This window comes from Pezoporus wallicus, unplaced genomic scaffold (assembly GCF_028554395.1).
Source record: "Pezoporus wallicus isolate ANWC-B61680 ecotype Strahan unplaced genomic scaffold, APGP_CSIRO_Pwel_v1 contig_13865, whole genome shotgun sequence".
In the NCBI taxonomy this organism is placed as follows: Eukaryota; Metazoa; Chordata; class Aves; order Psittaciformes; family Psittacidae; genus Pezoporus; species Pezoporus wallicus.
Window position 1 is genome coordinate 356,096 of NW_026640128.1, and position 20,347 is coordinate 376,442.

General features: G+C 47.8%; 2 protein-coding genes across 3 annotated transcripts in view; one reads left to right on the forward strand and one right to left on the reverse strand.

Annotated features, from left to right (window-relative positions):
• The window catches only part of DDX49 (DEAD-box helicase 49), a 139,812-nt gene that overhangs the window by 72,025 nt on the left and 47,440 nt on the right, over window positions 1–20,347 (reverse strand). The gene's annotated exons all lie outside the window — the stretch shown is intronic.
• Window positions 118–18,592, forward strand: COMP (cartilage oligomeric matrix protein). Of its 2 annotated transcripts, none has more exons than XM_057417438.1 (21): window positions 118–238; window positions 1,508–1,629; window positions 3,353–3,600; window positions 5,680–5,765; window positions 7,823–7,874; window positions 10,017–10,189; window positions 11,400–11,537; window positions 12,271–12,348; window positions 12,485–12,643; window positions 13,202–13,306; window positions 13,446–13,553; window positions 13,718–13,877; window positions 15,059–15,177; window positions 15,365–15,417; window positions 15,781–15,974; window positions 16,387–16,565; window positions 16,779–16,827; window positions 17,055–17,251; window positions 17,384–17,556; window positions 17,726–17,865; window positions 18,042–18,592. In XM_057417438.1, the coding sequence occupies exons 3-21, from the start codon at window positions 3,525–3,527 to the stop codon at window positions 18,086–18,088; spliced, it is 2,286 nt and encodes a 761-aa protein (XP_057273421.1). In that variant the 5' UTR covers window positions 118–238; window positions 1,508–1,629; window positions 3,353–3,524; the 3' UTR covers window positions 18,089–18,592. The 2 variants fall into 2 exon arrangements, with proteins under 2 accessions (XP_057273421.1, XP_057273422.1); XM_057417439.1 differs by having other exon boundaries at window positions 3,357–3,600.

The following is a 20,347-nucleotide window of genomic DNA, read 5'->3' on the forward strand; positions in this document are numbered from 1 at the left end:
ATAGACAAATCTGAAAGCCGTTTCCCCATCAGATAATAAGAAATTCAAATACATCAGCTCCTTTTGAATTTGTCTTTTTTTAAACAGAAACAGGCACCCAGAAATAGCCAACCCACTAGCAAACACTTTCTGATCTGCTACTACGTGTTTAAGCTGTGTCAAAGTGGTGATTTACAAGCATTTCTAGCCCTCAGATCTGAATACAGAAAGGTATAAAATGAGTCCAAGGAAAATAAAGGTAGGAATGACCTCAGTCTGTGGAGACACCATGTCTTGCTTAGCTCAAGGAAGCTCTGGAGAAACAAGATACATTTATTTGTAGTTATTTTGCTACTGTCAATGAATAGAAAAGATCCCAGAAGCTGTTGCAGACTGAAGAGAAATGGCTTTGGGTTTCTAGAAGAATGCCAAGACGTATTGATCACTGCCTTAGTATGCAGAAAACTTACTTGTTCAAATATTTAAAGTTGGCGTAATGCAGGTTTAATATGCTGTGCTTCATTTCATTTAGAATAAGTGAGCAACAAGCACTGTTGTGTCACTGTGCTGTTCTACACTAATTGTTGCTGAGGGCAATGAAGGTCATTTCTCAGCCTGACTTTACTCTTCTAAGTACATACTCACTAAGTGCATCTTCTAAGTACATACTCACAGTTTTCCATTTGGGCTGGAACACCCCAGCTAGCTGCAGAGTTACTTACACATAACACGTGCTCCTTGCGAGCCAGGTCAGTATAGTCTCCAGTCTGCCAATAACTTCATTATTAGTGACTCTCTTGCAGAGGATAACAGAGGTAGGAATGTCCCTGCAAGATGTCCACATTGTCCAAGTTCTCTTTTTCTCTTCCCTGTGAAGAGATCCAGGTTCACTGCTGGTAGCCCTGAATATTCCAGATACTTTGGTGACTTGCAGCTTGTCCACGCAAGGTGTTCTTCACAAGAGAGGGGGTCACTCTTTCTTTTGTCCTTTGCAGTGACTCCAGGAGCTTGGAAGATTTCTTCTTTATAATGTCAATTATTTGAGTTTCTTCAGTCCATAGTAAAACTATGAAAGAAAATTACCTAACATCTCTATAACATGGTTTTGATGAGTTAATCTGGATGTCAAATGATAGACATATTAGAAAATACAGTGAATTTTACATATAACATGATCACCATGTTTAATATTATAAAAGGGCATGTTGTGGGCAGCTGAAAGTGTTCAGAAGAACGTGAAGCTGTGTACAGAGGAAGCAGGACTTTTCCTAATAGTCTTCAAGACTTCCTGGATCCCTTGCTAGATCCCTTCCTGGATCCCTTGCTGGCTGGGGTCACACTGCTTTACAAGCCAATGTCACACACTCTCAGAAATTATTTCAAAGGGTTTTTTCATGTGGCTTTGTTTGGTTTTATGTCCTGCTATCACTGGGTAATATTTTGCATAGATAGCAGAAAATGTCATTACTGCTCATACCTATTTTATTTGCCTTGTACTGAATAGTTCCTTTTCCATTTCTCTTTGTAGTACCAGGACTTTGATTGTCTCATCGTTCTACATACACATTTATTTCTCCATACAAAGCAAATCTGACGTCAGCTGGTTCCAAGGTGATCTCACAAGTGACCCTTGTCCACTCTTCATTCCATGTGAGTTACATCGCTTTCTTTCTGGAGTTTTATGACTTCTCCCCAGTTGAAAAAAACAGATTTTTTTCTGAATAGTTGGCTAGAACCTGCCTCTATTAATGACCCATCAGGCTTCCGTTGAAATAATGTGTTTTTCCCTTAAAACTCTCCACTGCCATAACAGGTCCTAACAGGCTTCCCTGCTTGGCATCTAGCAGGGTGCTGGAGTGAGCAGCCTGCAGAGGCTGATGCCTCTCCCCTCTGGACAGCAGCATCCTCAGACATGAGCTGGACAGACAGCAGCTAACAGTGTTACAGGGGAGAGACTGTCTCTGTAGGATGTGTGATGGGGCATTTTCATTCACTCCCCATTTGTTGCTATAAAATAAAACTGTAAATAATTCCCAGAACATTGCTGGGAAAACGGGTAGATTTTATCTTTAATAATCAATTGCCATGGTTTGAATTTGTCTAGAAGCACCCAGAAATGCTAAAACCTGGAAAATTCCATAGGTCGGAGTTCCCTCCGAGCCACTTCAGCTCACCACAATTATCAAACCCTCAAAGCCAATTTACCTGTGGGTTGACAGCAGAAAGTCACTTGCTGTGTGTGACATGAGATGGCACATGTGCCAGACAAGCAGAATCATACCAGTGCCACCAAGGCAACACATGCAAATCAACTTTATTTTCAATATAAATTGGCTCACTGCAAGAAATGTAAAATCTGTCAGCTGCAGCATTCCTGTGATACAAACCTAATAACATTTACTTGCTTACTTTAGTGACCATCCACACCCCCAGTGCCTGCAGGGCTGCTCCCAGTTACCTTCATCAACTGTGCCCAGCCGCAGGGATGGGAAGGTTTTCCTGAACATGGGAGGTCTGAGGTCAAACCGAGAAAACAAATCTGTGTGTAAATAGCCACGATCCTGCTGCTGTAGCACTTGAGAGACTGAGCTACTGTTTTCTGGGGCTTTCCTGACTGTGTCCCCAAGGGTGTTGTGTGATCAACGTACTGACAGATCTCCCAGTCAAGCAGCGGGAATGTGTGATCAGGAATTTCACTGCTTTTCAGACCAACCTTTTCTACAGGTCACAGTTTTAACGTGTGATTTCCTTGAGGTAGTAGCTTTAAGGTTTTTGGGGGGCTGATTTTCTTTGGCTGCTGTAGATGGATTTCTCAATCTGCTCTGTGTCCTCTGATGGAAAATAATGGATCGAGGCTCCTTGCTTTACTGACATGAAACAGCAAAGTCTACCTTCCTTCCATACCATCACTTCTGCATTGCATCCTTCCCTTAGGTGGAGGCAATAAGAACATCAGCCTTCCAGGGCTAGTACATTTGCCCAGTCCCTCTCCAAAATAGGATGTTATAGCTCCTCTTTGGAGTTGGAAGATGACTCAATAGTCCTATCCCAAGTGTGAGTGGTGAAACCGTCTTTTGGGAGTTAAAAGAGTCTTTTCTGAAGCTATAGTGAAGTCCAGATGTCTCATAGCTGTTGTGATCTTGTGAGCAGTTTTAGGAGGAAAGTCTGTGAGGGATACAGCTATGAATCATCTGTCTATCCTGTGTCCATGAAGAAGAAATAAAAACCCCAATCCAAAAAGAATCCATTTAATTCTGGAATTTTCTGACCTATTTTGGTGCAAGCTGGGCTAAAAAAAAAAAAACCCTCAAGCTCCTGTGCTGATGAGTTTCTCATATTGTTTACTCCTGTAACATTCCCTGTGCACTGCCAGCCAGGAATGACGTCCACCCCTCGTCCAGCATCAGAGAATAAGAACTTCAGAGGAAGGAATGCAACTTCATAAATAGCAGACCACAGACACTAATGGGGAGCAGAGGCAAACCTGCAGGTTAAGATTCTTTGCAAGAGAAGCCCATAGATCTACACTGCCTGGAGATTCAGAGATGATTTCAGCTCTAGCCTTCGTTTTCCTCCTCTGCATCTCTTGCCCTTTTTCATCATGTCAGCAGCGAAGGGCTGGTAAGTCATTTTCATGATTTCTGTATTTGCTGGACTCGTATGTTTTCTAGACTCCCATGAAAAGTATGTTTTGCAGAAGGGAATGAGGGAGAAGGTAACATTCAACTGCATCCACTGAAGCCTGAAAACGATGTTTAGGGATTTTGTAGTTTCGTATGAAACTTGAAGCTGAACTGTGTAAATGTTCAGTCTCCGATCTTTCCCCCGTTCCCTTCCAGAGCAGGGAAGTTGTTTTTTAAGAAAAACATTTATTCAAGGGCAGCTGGAAATTTTGGTGTGTTTTGTAATGACCTAAAAAAGGCACTTTCTATAAATCTGCATTTTACATGTGATTTGAGTTAAAAATCAGGTCGTACAGAATGTCCTATAGCAGGATCCTTAGATATCCTCTCTGCTTGTGCACGCAGAGCTCAGGGAAGCCCTGACTTCCAGGAATGTAGTTCATTACAATAGGGGGATGCTCAGCTCAAAGAGGATATGGGAGATCTGGCAGCCTCAGGCTGTGTACCAGAGATTCAGATGTGTGCTTGTGGAGACAGAATGAGTCCATGCAGAAGGATGCATAGCAATGGGAATGTCTGCAAGTGCCTAGATTTCCTTTGGGATTTGCTCCTGGGCAGTTGAATCATTATTGTGAATTTGGACATTAAAAAACACCAAACTTTTCTTTTAAATGACATCTTGCTACAAGGGATGGAAAATTCTGCCCAGGAATAACGGCAGCTGCCTGCAGGCTTCCTGCAGAGCTTATTCAAAACCTCTGGAGTTAGAAATCATGTGCAAGCTCCTTGTTTTCAATAAAATAAGAAAACATGACTTGAATTCAGTCCTTCTGTCTTAGAACATCACATTTGTGGTACTTTCAATTTAGTTCCCAAACCAAAATGTATTGGAGAGGTTGCGAATACTAACAGAATCCTCTTGGTTCTTTGTGGGGTAGACCTGTGAGGCTTCCAGGCTTGCTTGTCACAGAGAATGCCAGAGTTGTGCTAAGCACGGGCTCACACCCTGCCTGTGGCACCGGCAAACTCCTCATGCTGAAGGAGGCAGCCCCCAAATCCAGCTGATTTTCCCCTGAACATGCAGTGGGAGATGTTGCTTTGTGTCTCTTCTTAACGGTTTGCTTATGCTGTAGGCAGGGTGTGACTTCTGTTAAAGGATTGGTTCATCTAGAAAAGCCAAAATGAGGTTGTGCTTTCTCGTGAGAGACAGGGAATAGCAGAGTCGAGCTTTGTGTCCACTTGGTTTCAAATGGTTCAAGTTTTCTTAAAACTGACATAGTTTTAGAAGCAATGAGCTGCTTCCATTCATTCCTCTTGAGCAAAGAGTATGGACTAGATACTGAGCATGTCCCAGAGGCCTGGGCAAGTGTAGAATCTAGCAGATGGGAGAATAAAGTCATGTTAATCTGCACTAAATGACCTTGTAAAATGATTTCTATCCTGTTCAGCATAGCTTAAACAGGATTTTGCAGTGTTGGATGAGCAGATGGATCCTCCATGTCCCAAACCCACTGCTGACCAATTTGAAACCGCCGCTACCCAAAAAGAGCCTGTCTCCAGCAAGGAAAAGTCTGTCCCTTGAGAACAAGAGAGGCAAGGGCTGACGTGCTGGTTTTCCACGTTCAGTGCTTGGCAGCACGTTTGGGATAGACTCAGCAAAGAGCCTTACTTCAGTGGTGCCCTTCATAGCAGCTTCCACAGCACTGAATTATTAATCTGCTGCTTTTGGCAGCAAAGCCTTTCTATGTGTGAACTGCAGAACCCGTGCCAGATAAGCAGCTACCACAACTGCCAGGCTGCCAGGCCAAGCTGTTTGCTGAGGGGTAGCTGTTTCCTACCTGCCAGGAATGGCTGATTATCACTGTCTGCCCCATCCAGAGTAAACTCTACCCTGTGTGCAGGTCTCTGTTAATTCCAACAAGCTTCTAGTTAGGAACGGCCAGAGACTGGTATGGAGGAGTCTGTATCTCCTCATATCTTAATAATATCTTGTATCTTAAGCTGAAGTTAATAATACCATTGATTTGGACTGCTAATGGCTCTTCTGTGTTTTTCCCAACCACTTTGGTATTTTTAGGAGGTGAAGTTGGGCCAGAAATGCTGGAAGAGATGAGAGAAACTAACCGTGTGCTAATGGAAGTGCGAGACTTGCTGAAACAGCAGGTAGGTGAGAAAGGGACCTGATCCCTCATGTTCAGAGAGATCTCTGAATCCTCTGCCTTATGTGCTGACTTCTGCAGCTGGGGGGGCTGCTTCTTGTCTGAAGTGAAATGAGCAATAGAATCATTGCACTGCAAACCGGAATCAAGAGGTGGTCTCACAATCAGATCAGTAACTGAGATAAAGTGGATTCATGTGAATTCCAAATTCTGCTGCTTAGAACCCTGTCTGCTGAGAACAGAAAGAACTCAAAAAAAACCCCAAAGCCACTCACACACAGTGGGTATGTATTTAACTGGAAAAACAAGTCACTTTTTCCTTGGTTTTGTGGGCTCATGAAATCAGTTAGAGTCCAAACTTGGAAGATGGAAGAGACCTTTCAGCCATCTATTAGGGTCCTGGAAAGGGAAGTCATATGGAGTCTAAACAAGCGCTGTATTCACTCTTTCCTCTTGTTGTTTTAATCCTAAGCTTTTCTGGCTCTGGTAGTTTCTTAGGGAATTTGGAACTTCTTGGGTGCTTAGATCTTTTCCCATTTTAGCGAGGAGATGGTGGTTTGCCTGGTCAACTCCCTTTTAAGCATAGAAAAAGGTTCCATTCTCCCTTTCCCCACTGTGGGAGCTGAGGGCAGCAGCCTCTGCCTGCCAGAGGACTGGAATGGCAGACAGGTCCCTGTGCCAGTGCAAACTGGGCGGCCTCTGATCTGCAAAACCATCTGTTGCGTCGAGCTCCCCTCACATCTCAGGCTGCCGCATAAATAGCCAGTGTTTACTAGGAACCAGGTCAGACATGGTTCCTGGCAGCCTCGAGCAACGATTTCCAGTGTTCCCTTCCAGCTCAGCCCTGCCTCACCATACAGGTTTTCTGTTTGTTCTTTCTCTCACCCTGCCACTACTTGGGGTTTTTTTTTCATCCATGGCTTTTCTCAACAGTGCTTTCATGAAAACTTCATAGGCAAAACTTGCAAATACAACTGGAGAGCCAAGGGGGCAGTTCATCACTGCTTAATCTGTGCAAGGATTTTCTATAGCTTACTTTTCCTTGATTCAGCATTTTGGGGTGTTGGCAATAAGGATGGCAACAGGCCTGACAACGAAAGGTCAGATCTACTCTCCTGAGCCAAAGGCTGAAGTATTATTGGCACAAAGGAGCCACTGATACTCATTAGTAGTGCTCCAAATCCTCCACTCTGCTGTCACCCTCTTCTAATGGGAGATGTTCTGGGGATTTGGGTTAGATCTCTCTCTGCATTAACTATTCAAAATACAGGATCCCAGGCCATGTTGGAGAGAAGAGAGCATCTAGCGTAGGATGAAACTTGCTCTTACACCTGGGAGCTGGCAGAGACATGGGCTTTTGTCAGAGTGAAATGATGTGCACCAGGTGTGAAAGGCTGGTCCTGAGCATCAGTTGCAGACAGTGAGGCTTTGCAGGAGAGAAGTCTGCTGGGATTGCTCTCTGAGATGCTGGAGAATCTATAAACATGAGCTTGGGACTGACATGCTTACTTCTGTCTCTCCATAACCCAGGTGAGGAAGTCTGAAGGGAGGAGCTTTTATGAACAGATTATAAACATCCTCAAGGCAAGGGCATTAGGGACAAAGAATGGCAAAAGCAATGTCAGAGATTATTCAGATATCTGCAAAGATGGCTCATGGCAGCCTCCCTCTGAGCTTTCCTTACACAGTCTGGGCTGCAGGTCAAGCAGACCTCTCTTGGACTCTAGTTCAGCATCTTTTACAGTAGAAGACCCAAATAAAGTAGATTTCTCTTTCTCTCTGACACTTGTTTGTGTGTATTCAAGTGTCTCCTGCATCTGTGATAGAATAGTATTACTGAGTTAGCCTGGAGAAATACTACAGCAGGGAGTGACTTGCAGCAGGGAGCACAAGGCACCTCAGGTTCCAGAAAGTCTGCAACGTAGACTTTGGGTACCCAGAGTTACTTTGTCAGTAGCTGTGCAGTCTCAGAGACACCCTGGATTTGGCAATGGGGCTTACAAGTTTGTGTGGGAGCAAAACTCACCCTTTGGCTAAGTGATGGTTCTTGTTTTCTTCTAGATTAAGGAGATAACATTCCTGAAGAATACAGTCATGGAGTGTGATGCCTGTGGTGAGTTAGTGAGCTGAGTCCTATGTTCAACTATCTCCTCAGTCCTTCATACCTTTGTGTGCAAACAAATACTAAAAAGCTACCTGTGACTGTGTCCCCAAAGGAAGTGGCTTGTTTCACAATTACCTGAGTGTCACAGGGTAATACTCAATATTAGTGATGCTTTTTTCCCCCTACAGCATTCTGCACACATGGACCAGTGTTCCATGCTGCTCTCATGTTCCATGGCAGCTGAAGCTATTACCCTTTTCCTGAGCAGAAGTAGCCTTAAAAAGCTGAATCTTTCCTTCCAGCAACCCCCCAGCATTTGCTTACTTGCACTGTTTCTGAAATCAGCTTTATTGGTGGCTCTGTGACACACCATGCTGGACTTCTCAGGGTAGCTACATGCTGGTGCAGAAAGGTGCCCAAGCACATCTCCTCATAACCCAACCTATGGCCCATGTTCGAATTGCCTGGGAATGCACACTGCGTATCCTGTGGGATACAGCTGGCTACTCCTGAGCCACAGGTGGAAGAGATCACCCCCAAGAGGTACTGCTTTGCTATTCCTTCCATCCTAGTGCTGCCACCATCCAAGCAAAGAGGTTGTTTACGCAGAGTTCAGGAAACAGGGTCATATTTTTGCCCATATAAATCTTGTCCTCTGCTCCCCAGTAAATGTTGTAGGGTTTTATTTCTAAACTGGAACTTACTTCCAGTATAACTAGCTTGCAGAAAGCATGGTTCTTGGAGGTGCTGTTACCTGCCAATAGACTCAAAGGGTGCAGCAATAACCATGTCTGCATTTGGAGAGATTGTTCTTCTGCTGGAATAGAGATTAGCCAAAGCTCCTGGGGCCTGCAGTACAGAACTGCATTCATCCACAGCAATTGTTTTAATAATTTGCTCATAAAACTGTCCTGAACTTTCTCTGTTACTTGATTTCTGCCTTCCCCACTTGCTAGTCTGTTTTATGTGTTCTTCTCCTGTACTCCTTACTGTAAAATTTGAGCCTCTTTTAGTCATGCAGTGAACAACGTGACTCCCAGCAGTCGTGTGCTTCTCATTATTGCTCAGAAAGAGAAACATGAAGAGAGGAAGCCTTGGGTTTAGTGAAGATTTTGCTGCTAGCAGTGGTAGAGTGTCGGCTTTTGTTCTGTTTTGTTTCAGGTTTTTCATGTTAGGCTTTTAAGCTGGAGAAAGTGGGAGCAAAAAGTGTCCTGCTACCACTTGGAGTAGTGGCTGTGGGAGACTTGTGACAATTCTCTTCACTGTCCTGAACTGGCCTTCAGTGAAGTTCTGTGTCCTGTACAGACTGATTCTGCAACTTCCCTAGTGCTGGGGCAGGTCATGAGGATAGAGACAAAAACCTGGCGTTTGGCCTCAACCTTTAAGGGAAGCTGGTGTGAGCAGTGTGGCACAGGCTGGATTTGTTCACAGTGCTTTGGAATAGGACTGCAGGAGCATTTATACGGGTTAGAATTTCCTACCCATCAAGCACAGTACGCCATGCTTAGATGGACCATATTGCTGTATTCCAGCCCAGAAGTGATGAATGGCTGAGTAACAGATTGATTTCCCATCTGCCAGGATTAAGGGAGGTTTCTTGCCTTGTGAAGACAACAGGTAGCGTGTTATGCATAACATTATGGCACAAAGCCTTATTGAGCCTGATGTGAGTATTTTCCTGCTACAGACCAAGCTGACCTGTTTAACATGCCTGCTTCTACAGCAGAGACTTTGGCTGACAGCCCTCCACAGTGCTTCCCAGAATTAAGCCTGTGTGGGCTCTGCTTTAGGCAGGTGCCTGAGTCCATAGCACCAGTGAGGAGTAGTTGTGAAGGAACCAAGGAGAAAACTGGTCTCTGTGGAACTCCAAAGCAAGGGCATTGCACCAACAACAAGAGATTTGGACTGGAGCTAAGGTTTCTGGGGTTTCTTATTTATTTTTTGTCTGCTCTGACTCAGGAATTTGTCAAACTGCTGCTTCTGGCTTCATTTGTTTCCATTTACAAAACAGCTACAACTGCTCGACCTCAGAAAGGATGTGAGGAAATGTCCTGTGTGTGAAGCACACTGATCCCTTTTGAGACAGTGGGACCACCTGATGCTAGTCCCTGGCGGTGACAGCTATGTTCTAACATTCCTCTTGTCCTCCAGGCATGCACACCGAGGCCACAGGCCCTGTCATCACCGTGACACAGTTTAACAGATGCCTCCCAAACTCCTGCTTCCCTGGCGTGGCCTGCACCGAGACCGGCACCGGCTTCCGCTGCGGACCCTGTCCCCCGGGTTATTCAGGCAATGGCACCCACTGCACAGACATCAATGAGGTAAAAACCCCAAGTGGGACAGGCTGGAGGGTATAAACCTGACTCACTTGGCTTGGAGTGTCGCAGGTTTGGTTTGTGGTTTATAAAGAAAAGTCTTGCAAATCCCCTCGGAGCTCCAGTTCAACAGAAACATCAGTTCGTGGGAAGGAAGTCTGTCTCAGCCTCCCTTGAGCTCTGTTCCATGTGGGTTTATATCCAGCTAGGGATTTCTTTCTAAAAGATACATAGGCTCCAACAAAATAAATCTTTTGGTTTGTACCACACAGGAGGGTGAGTTTGGAAGCCCTGAACAGTCCCTTTTGGCCTTACGATCTTTGAGCTAATGGCTGATGAGTTGTTAGAGATAAGATTTATTACGCGTGGAATAGAATCAAACACTTCCCAAATAGTTCCTTCTACAATAAATCTTACCACACTACTCTTAATGCTGTACTTCTGCCTTTAAATCAAACCTTGCTGGGCAGATACTGTTTGTTTTTTTTAGGAAGTGTGGCATTCCATCAAGTTTTCTTTCCCTGTCTGTGCAGAGCTTCACTCAACCGTTAATTTTGTGTGTACATAAGACTCCTTAGTTATGTGGTTCCCAAATCCCAGTCCTACGCTCTCCGATTAGGCCACCAAGCAACTGCAAGTGTCTTGCAAAACTGTATCACCTTTATACTGTTTCAGTTTAAAACCTGCTGAAAAGGGTCAATGAGAGTGATGATAATCTGTCGGTCACAAAACCATGGGAACCACTCTGCTAATGTGAATATGAAATAGTGTGAAATGAAGCATTAATAGCAATTTTGGAAGACAATTGCTTCCCAGGGTAGTAAACAAACAACTGTTCTTGTCTGTCAAAACCAGTGTAAGAAATGATCCAGTTCTCTGGATTCAGAGACTGCCAGGAAGGAAAGTGTGAAGTGAAGCCAGCCCTTTGCCTGGGCAATTGATGTCACCAAAGAAGAATTAGTCCTGAAAGTTGGTTTGTTTTACTTGTCTGCACATTACTGGAACTTGGGGGAACAACGGAGCTGGGGAAGCTGCATTTTCCACTTGCAAGGAAAGCCAGGAACTTCTATGCGTTTTTGGTTTATTCTTTAAAAAGAAAAGTACAATAGGTGGCTCTCAGCCAGCAAGGCCTGTTTTGAGAGCTGGCTTCACAGCTGGCTCTGAGGGAGAGCTGTGGGCCTGCCTCACAGCTCTGCACCACCTCTCTTGTTTGCAGTGCAATGCAAACCCCTGCTTCCCGAAGGTCCAGTGCATTAACACCAGCCCTGGCTTCCGCTGTGATCCCTGCCCTCCTGGCTTCACCGGCCAGATGGTCGAAGGGGTTGGACTGGCCTATGCGAGAGCCAACAAACAGGTAAGGTCCGGAAACGTTTCTGTCTCCCTCAGAAGCCATTAACTCTTTCCCCTCTGTAACTGTCATTCAAAAGTCTTGGAGGGACATGCAAGGTGGCTGCATTGTGTTGGTGGAAAGACTGATGCAGTGAGAGGAGAGACTAGCCAAGGATGTCCTGGCACATCAGCAGTGAAGCAACCTCCACTCTAAGACCTGACTTCTGCTCAATCTATCCTGGACATAATGTTATGTCTGTGACACCTCTGGGGCTGTGAAGCCAGCCCAGGTAATCCTTCATGCAGGGACACAAAGAACTCATGCAGCTACTCCCCCTCTGCTTCCCCAACAGCTGTAGACAGGCTAAAGTAAAAACAACAACAAAACCTTATGGTTTATAAGCAGGAACAGCATGTGGCTCGTGTTATTTAGAGAGCTGCTAGCTGGTCACAGGATGCAGCCTTTGACCTTCTTGTTCCATTGACCCGCTTCTGTCCTTTTACAGTAAGGAGATACTCTGCCAGCTCAGCTCAGAGCTAAGCTATTTTGCCAGGCTAAAATCTCTGGTGACTGTAGAGGGTGAGCAGCTCACCTGGGGGTCAGGAATATTGCTGGGATCTGCCTCAGGTTTGAGGAAAGCTTTGAGTAAGGTGTGTCAGAGGCTTTGCTTCTGCATCTAGTGATGCACTAATTCTGTAATCTGATGGGGGCTCTGCTCAGGAGTGAAGTGAATGTCTATTTTGTTCTTCCTGGGCAGGTTTGTACTGACATCAATGAATGCGAGACAGGCGCTGCCAGAAACTGTGTCCCCAACTCCATCTGCATCAACACACGGGTCAGTACTACCGAAAGCCTCATGTGGGTCTCTTCCCCAGGCCCTGGGGCCTCTGTTAGCTGTGGAAATCAGCTGCTGAGGAAGCAAAGGCTTGCCAGGACTCCTGTGGTTAACTCCCTATCGCTCTTCCTTGCAGGGATCCTACAAGTGCGGGGCTTGTAAACCTGGCTTTGTTGGGGACCAAGTGAGTGGCTGCAGGAGCCAGTCAGTGAGACGCTGCCCTAATGGAGAGATCAGCCCGTGCCACGAGAAAGCAGAATGCATCGTGGAGCGCGACGGGTCCCTCTCCTGCGCGGTGAGATTCAAACCTCCCTGCGAGCAGCGCCTGCTCATTCCGCCTTCCCTTGCACTGGGCTTGCTCTGCTGGGTCTGCCACTGCCCTCTCCTGGAGAGCCTGCCCCGCACCGACCTGCTCTCCTTTAACACCTGAGCTGCTGCAGTGTTGCTTCCTGTGCTCCCTGGAGACGTGGACTGCTCCTGGCACCTCAGGTCCACTCCTGTGTGTTTGGGCTTTGGTTTTTGCCTTTGCCTGAAGTGCTACAAGTTTGTCAGTCATGGAGCATTACACACAGCTGAGCAGGGAGAAGCGCCCTGCAGCAACCTGCAGGAGCCAAGATGCTGCTGCATCTGTCTTTGTGATCTCAAGAACAAGCTGAGAGCTTGTATCTGAGCTATGTAAAATGCTGTTTACAGCATAAATGCTTATTCCAGGCAATATTTTTCCCATAGAGCACTGTGTACCTGGATTTGCAATGTTTCCAGCAGGTTCTCACGTGAAGCCTTCCATTTCAGAGGCACATGGCCATCAGGGCACTCGCTGCCAGCCTCATTTCGTTCATGTGCTGTCTTCCAGTGCCTCGTGGGGTGGGCAGGGAACGGCTACGTGTGCGGGAAGGACACGGACATTGATGGAGTCCCTGACGAGAAGCAACGCTGCTCAGACAAAAAGTGCCGCAAGGTACGATGCAGTTGTCTCGTGTAGCTGATAACAGGACACCAGAGGAATGCCTGAGCAGAACTGGGCCCTTCTGATGTGAGACCCTGCTCATCCTTCAGAAGTCAGATTCCTAACAAGCCCTTTGTTGCTTTCCCTGCAGGATAACTGCATGACTGTCCCCAACTCCGGCCAAGAGGATGCTGACAGGGATGGAATTGGAGATGCTTGTGATGATGATGCCGATGGAGATGGGATATTAAATGCTGAGGTTTGAATTCTAATGCTTAAGCTCTGCCATACCTAAATAGACCCAAAGGTCTTGCACAGCAATTGCCTTCGCTTCTCTCTCTCACTTGGCCAAGTGTCTGTGTGACTCCTCAGTAGCATGCTCAGAGCCACACGTCCCCCTTCAGCCCACCCCTGTCCCCACAGGACAACTGCGTGTACACGCGCAACACGGACCAGCGCAACGCGGACAAGGACAACTTCGGTGACGCCTGTGACAACTGCCGCCAAGTGAAGAACAACGATCAGAAGGACATTGATGGTGATGGGAAGGGAGATGAGTGTGACGACGACATGGATGGAGATGGTAAGAACAGCAGGAGAGCACCGTCAGAGAGGTGCATATATCCTGATCTAAGGCCCAGAAAGCTGTGCAGCACACAGCTAGAGAGCCTCAGGGCAAGTGCCAGCCTTCAGAGGCTTGAGATCTACAGGAGCAGAACTAACTTCTGGTAGGATGAAGCACAGCTCAGTTTTTTAGCTGCCAAGTCAAGCCAACATCCTTCACAGTTCAGCTCTCGCAGGGTTTAACTATTTCTCATCAGGATGGTGCTAACAGCTTTTTATTAGCACTCTTATCATGCACAATCACATCAAACTTAGGCAAGACTTAGGCAAGAAGAAGATCTCGGGCCAGACAAGGACACTACTTGGTGATGTAATTTAAATGGAGGAAGAAGTGTGGGAATAGCCAGGTTGTTGGCAGCTACCAGCTCAAGGCAGTTTGTATCAGGGCTGTCTTCTGGGGTGAAAAAACATTAAAAGACTTTAGAAGCAGTGTGTGCACTGATGCTACTGTATTTGCACAAAGCCTGCTTTCAAAAGCCAGAAATCACAACTGCCCTGGCCTGAGGCACACGTTCTTATTTACAGAGTATTTCTGCACCTAGCACTGTTTGGGTCTGGCTGCATCCTGCTGGCATGATGCACTGCTGTAGTAGGTAGATGCAGAGAAGCAGGAAGTGAAGTCATTCAGGTTGCAATTAGATTGTTCCTGCCCTTGAAAAGGCCTCGTCTTAAACCTTCCAGGTCAAATGGCCAAGATTAACCTTGACTTATTTTCCAGTTACACAGATATGTGCTTTAGAGGGAAAGCCTCTGTCATGGTTTAGGGGACCACAGACAGCTTCAACTTCATGCTCTTGGCCCCTCACTCCTGTACAGATGTGATGCTGGTTTGGAGCCACATTCTTCAGTTCTTTAGCTTCCTCTGAGGAGCACAGTTTGGGACATTTCCTTTCAGGTCCATGTGCAGCAGCATGCTCAGACATCCAGCATGATGCAGCCTGGAGTGTTCTCAGATCAGCTGCTGCTGATCTTCATCCTCCAGAGCTGCCAGGATGTAACTGAAATTGTGTAAAACAGTTGCTTTATTACATGACTTCAGCTGTCCTCAGTTTTTGCCATCTCTTACATCCAAAAGAGATCTCGCTGCATAGAGCCTGACAGGCCTCTTGCCTTGATGGGTCCACTTTGCTTGTTTTACAGGGATCAAAAACCCCGTGGACAACTGTAAAAGAGTTCCTAACCCTGATCAGAAAGATGCCGATGGTGATGGAGTAGGAGACATGTGTGACAGCTGCCCCACAGTCAGTAACCCAGACCAGGTAAGGCGGTACTCCCCATTCTGCAGTCCTGGGACGGTGCTGGCGTCACCTGCCTGAGGTGCTCAAACCTGGGAACTCACCGAGCACCACCTGCAAATCCCACAGTACATAAGTGCAACCCCTCGAAGTCACAAGATTACCTCTTGATCTATGGAAAGTGTCACTTATTATTGCTTTATTTTACTAGAAAGATACTGACCATGATCTGGTGGGAGACGTCTGTGACACCAACCAGGACAGGTGAGAGCTTGCTTCAAAGATTACACTGGGGTTGCATGAAACCTTGGGGATGGGGGGAGAAGAAGGCAATTCCCTGTCAGCCTGGCTTGGCCTTACCTGAGAAAAAGAGGTTAAGGGAGGTGGAGTTCTCTTCACACCTCAAAAGTCAGTGGAAGCACAGCCCATGCTGGCCTGCTCATCATTACCTACCAGCCCCAGACCTGTTTGGACACTGCAGCAGGGATGTTTCTGCTCTCTTGTTGGTGTAGCTAAGGGGCAAAACTCACCACCTTGTGCTGTTCTTGTTGAGGACCCCAGCCCCTAGAAAGGTGTTACCTGCTTCTTTCAAAATGGATGAGCTTTACCTGTGATTTCCTCCACCAGCGATGGGGATGGCCACCAAGACTCACGGGATAACTGCCCATCAGTGCCCAACAGCTCCCAGGTGGACACAGATAATGATGGGCTGGGAGATGAATGTGATGATGATGATGATGATGACGGGATTCCAGATGAGAAACCTCCAGGCCCTGACAACTGTCGGCTTGTCCCTAACCCTGGCCAAGAAGACTCGGATGGTAAGGGGAAATGGATGCACCTAAACTCTGCTTGGGCCCTCCTGTTCCTGGTGGCTAATGCCTACCAGTTTGGTCTCTAGAGATAGCCAGGAATTAAGATCTTCTCAGTACTGACCTGGGACAGTCCTATGTCATTTTCAGATCTCCCAAACCCCTGACATCGGGATCATATCTGGCACAAGTTCTCTTCCAGCAGTGACAACAATTTGAGGTGTCTCTTCTGCTCACAGCATCTCTGCCAGCAAGAGAAGCCTCGGGGTTTCTTTGCAACTGACTTAAAGTGTCTCTGAACACCTCTTAACCTTGCACATGGCTACCTTAAACTGCACTGTCCAACAGCTATTGGAGTAAAACTCAGGTGTAAGGGGTGGGAGAGATTAATGAACCCTTGTTACTCCTTTTCTCCTCTCAGGTGATGGTGTGGGAAACCTCTGTGAAGATGACTTTGACAGAGACATGGTGATTGACAGGATTGACGTGTGCCCAGAGAACGCAGAGGTGACCCTAACGGACTTCAGGGCTTTCCAGACGGTTGTATTGGACCCTGAGGGTGATGCACAGATTGACCCCAACTGGATTGTCCTCAACCAGGTGGGCACTGCTCCAGAACAGGCTGGGTCAGGGTGGGGGGGTACATGGACAGGCCTGTACCAAAGTGGGTGCAGTTTTCCTCATAAAACTCTGCAGGCTTCACATCCTAATCCTGGAGCCTCGCCCCAGGGCTATCTTTCCTCTGAGCACTGAACCAGGGTCAGGTTGGTACATTTGAAACTGTTCTCATGAGTCAACATTCCTCTTTTTCAGGGCATGGAAATTGTCCAGACCATGAACAGTGACCCTGGCCTGGCCGTAGGTGAGGCTCTTCCTTTTGTCCTATTGGGAAGGTTACTGCTCAGCAACTGCCTGCTCCTAGTGCAGCTTTACAAGTACCTAACGCTCCATGCACCTCCGGGGGAAATACTTCCTGCAGTAGCAGAAGCTTCAGCTTAGCAACATCCACCTCTCCCATCCGGATCTGGAATCAAATGGATCTCCATTTAGTCTTAGAACACAGAATCTTTGTTTCCTCACCCATTCCAGGTTACACTGCATTCAATGGAGTGGACTTTGAGGGCACATTCCACGTCAACACTGCCACAGATGACGATTATGCTGGTTTCATATTTGGCTACCAGGACAGTTCCAGCTTTTACGTGGTCATGTGGAAGCAGATGGAACAGACATACTGGCAGGCAAACCCCTTCCGAGCAGTAGCAGAACCTGGAATTCAACTGAAGGTAAAGCAGCCATTGATAAAGAATTCCCTAGTGGATGTGTGGCCTTTCTCTTAGCCGTGCCGCTTGGGCACGCGCAGCTCCAGTCAGTCAGTCCTTCATCCCCACCTCTTACCGGTCTCCTCTCGGTCCCAGGCAGTGAAGTCTAAAACAGGCCCAGGGGAGTACCTCCGGAACTCCCTGTGGCACACGGGGGACACCACGGACCAGGTCAAGCTGCTCTGGAAGGACCCTCGCAACTCCGGCTGGAAGGACAAGACCTCGTACCGCTGGTTCCTGCAGCACCGGCCCCAGGTCGGGTACATCAGGTGGGGGTCTACAGCTGCCTCTGCACGCCTGACGAGCACTTGAGCACACAGCAGCAGCACCTCCAGTGCAGTGCGGAGGGAAAGACAGGGAGTATGCACTTGAGGAACGGTCTCTATGGGGGTGCCTCAGTCCCACGTTCGTGTCCTACCCGTGCTTGTTCTCTCCTAGAGCTCGTTTCTATGAAGGACCTGAAGTAGTAGCAGACACTGGAGTTGTCCTTGACACCACCATGCGAGGAGGCCGCCTGGGAGTCTTCTGCTTCTCCCAGGAGAACATCATTTGGTCCAACCTGCGTTACCGCTGCAACGGTGAGTTTCAAAGAGCAAACACAGGGACTGCTGCCATTTCACTTTCAGGACACCCCTTTGCTCTGGTATAACCCATCCCTAAGCCTGCAGCAGGAGGGCTCACACAGCACCCGAGTCTATTTTTCACTCCTGGTTCTACTTCTAATCCGTATTTGCTTCAATCTCCTCCTCCTCAGACACCATCCCAGAAGACTATGAAACATTCCGAGTTCAGCAAGACTAAGGCCTGATGTCAAGATGTGTCCAGCCAGCCTCGCTTTCAGCCCCTGCTCAGCTGCCCCACTATCGCTCCCGTAGCCCCTATGAGGAACTGTAAGTAACGTTACCACTGCGGCATCACCCAGCATCTCCCCTACCGCAGCAGCTGGCTTACACGCTCCGAACCCTGCTGGCACGGCCGTGGTGTAGCCAGCGAGTGTGGACAGAGCCCGAGCTGCTGTAAACACGAGCTCTCTACACACCGTGGATGCGCTGAGAAGCTGCTTGCTGTAGCTGGAATTGAGTCAGTCTCGCGTGGATGATTCCCAAGGGTTATTTTCCCTCCTCAAAGGCTCTCAAGTGTGAATGTTTGTTTTCCTTGTCAAGCAAACCCAGCGCCAGTCTGAAAAGGACACAGGGAGCAGCTCATGTACAAGTTGCTCACAAAACATTAAAAAAAAGCACTTTAAGGAGAGTGTCTTTGTTCTGGAATGTTGGATAATAAATACTTGGAATGTTGGATAATAAATACTTGGAATGTTGGATCATAAATACTTGGAATGTTGCATCATAAATACTAGACTTCTTCTTTGTCATGTGCATGTTGCTTTTTCCTCTGAAACTATTCTAATCCAGATGTGGAAGAGAGCCCCTCAGCAGCTGGGTTATCAGTTGTTAGTACATGCACGGGGCCATGTTCTCCTGTGAGCACCTCCCTCTGCTCGGACTGCCCTGCCTGGGCCTTGTGGGTGGGGGTTAGCTTTAAATGAAAGCTTCAGGTGGGATCTGGACACCAGGCTGGGACTCCCACAGCTGGACAGCCAAGGACCAGGGAGTGCTGCAGCCATTGGTGCCATGGGTGCTTGTCTGAGCTGGGAAGAGCAGTCCCAGGGTTTCCCGAGCTGCCAACCGGGGAAGGCTTCAGCCCCGCACCAGGGTGATCCCCAGTATCTCCTGGGTAAGCAGCAGCAGCATTCCAGGCTGCCTCAAGAGCCCACTAAAGCACATCAGGTAAGGGGTTCACGTCAGTTACACTGAAACTTGCTCCTAGCGCCTGTGGAACACTCAGCAGTGCAGCTCTGCAAGCTCCATACAAGTTCCACTCCAGAGCAAGGCTCAGGTATCCATCCTGGGCAGTGACCATGCTGCTCCCGTTAACACGTTCCCGAAGAAGCAGGGTGTGAACACACCTTCCATCTCCTCGAAAGGGCTCTCAGCTCGGAAGGGACATTGTAGGAGCTTCGAAGAAACCCATTCCCAATTGGATCTGGCCAGAGACGGCTCCGAGCCAGGCGCAGGAATGAACAACCCCTCACTGACACTGGTCCCAGCAGCGTCCCGCGCACTCGCTCCGGTTACGCTTCACACACAGAGCAGGTTCCCCAGCACAGAGGAACCTTCCCAAAGACAAGCACAAAACAAGGTTCCAAAGCACATTCATTCCACTCGAGAGCGACGCCGCCGCTGCCCAAGTGGAGGGACTGGGTCCTTCTGACCCAGCCGCCTTCGTGACGTCCTGCCCTGGTCCTGGCACCTCTGCTCAGCCCCATGAGCCACCCATGGCAGGCGCTGCTGTGGTGAACGCTACGCCCAGGTAAAGGCCACTCCTGGGACAAGCGAACCGGGCCAGGCTGAGCGCTTACACACTCAAACCTCCTGCTCCTCAGGCTCTCCTCACCCCACACAGCCCTAACGCTACGCAGCAGCCCAGAGCCGAGACCTCAGTGAAGCTGAGACCGTCACCACACCGGCCCCACTCAGGATGCTCCTGGTGACAGCTCCACGCTCGAGACTCGTCACAGCCCCTGCATCCCTCCAAGCAGCTGCAGTTTCCTCACACAGAGCTGGGTTTCAGCACTGCCAGAAGCCAGGGGACCCCCAGCACTCAATTCCACCCTTCCCTTACAAACACGAGCACTGCAACGCCACCATTTCCACCCTGAGAACCACCACAGAGCAGCCCACAAAGGAAGCTAAGAAAAAGCTGAGCAGCCAGAGACAAAACCAGTTGAACTTTTATTACATTTCATTTACAAATAATGCAAAGATACAAAGACGAAAGCCTTCACACAAAAAAAAAAAAAAAAAGGATTGAAAAGAATGTACATTGAGTCGAGCCGCTTTTTCACATCAGGTCTCGGGTCGCAAACACTTAAAGCCAACTCCAGTTTCCACTTCACCCAGAGAAAAACACAACAAACAGAACTTCCCTGCCGCGGGGACTACGGCTGCAGCTGAGGATTGCATCAGTGAGGGAACCGCACAGCATTTGTCCTGCCTCGGA

Excerpts from the sequence above, each read along its gene's own strand:
- COMP (XM_057417438.1), top strand. The coding sequence starts at position 3,525 with ATGATTTCAGCTCTAGCCTTCGTTTTCCTCCTCTGCATCTCTTGCCCT. Across the intron at positions 10,190-11,399 it reads ACTGCACAGACATCAATGAG|TGCAATGCAAACCCCTGCTT; the intron begins GTAAAAACCCCA and ends TCTTGTTTGCAG. Across the intron at positions 15,178-15,364 it reads CAGTCAGTAACCCAGACCAG|AAAGATACTGACCATGATCT; the intron begins GTAAGGCGGTAC and ends TTATTTTACTAG.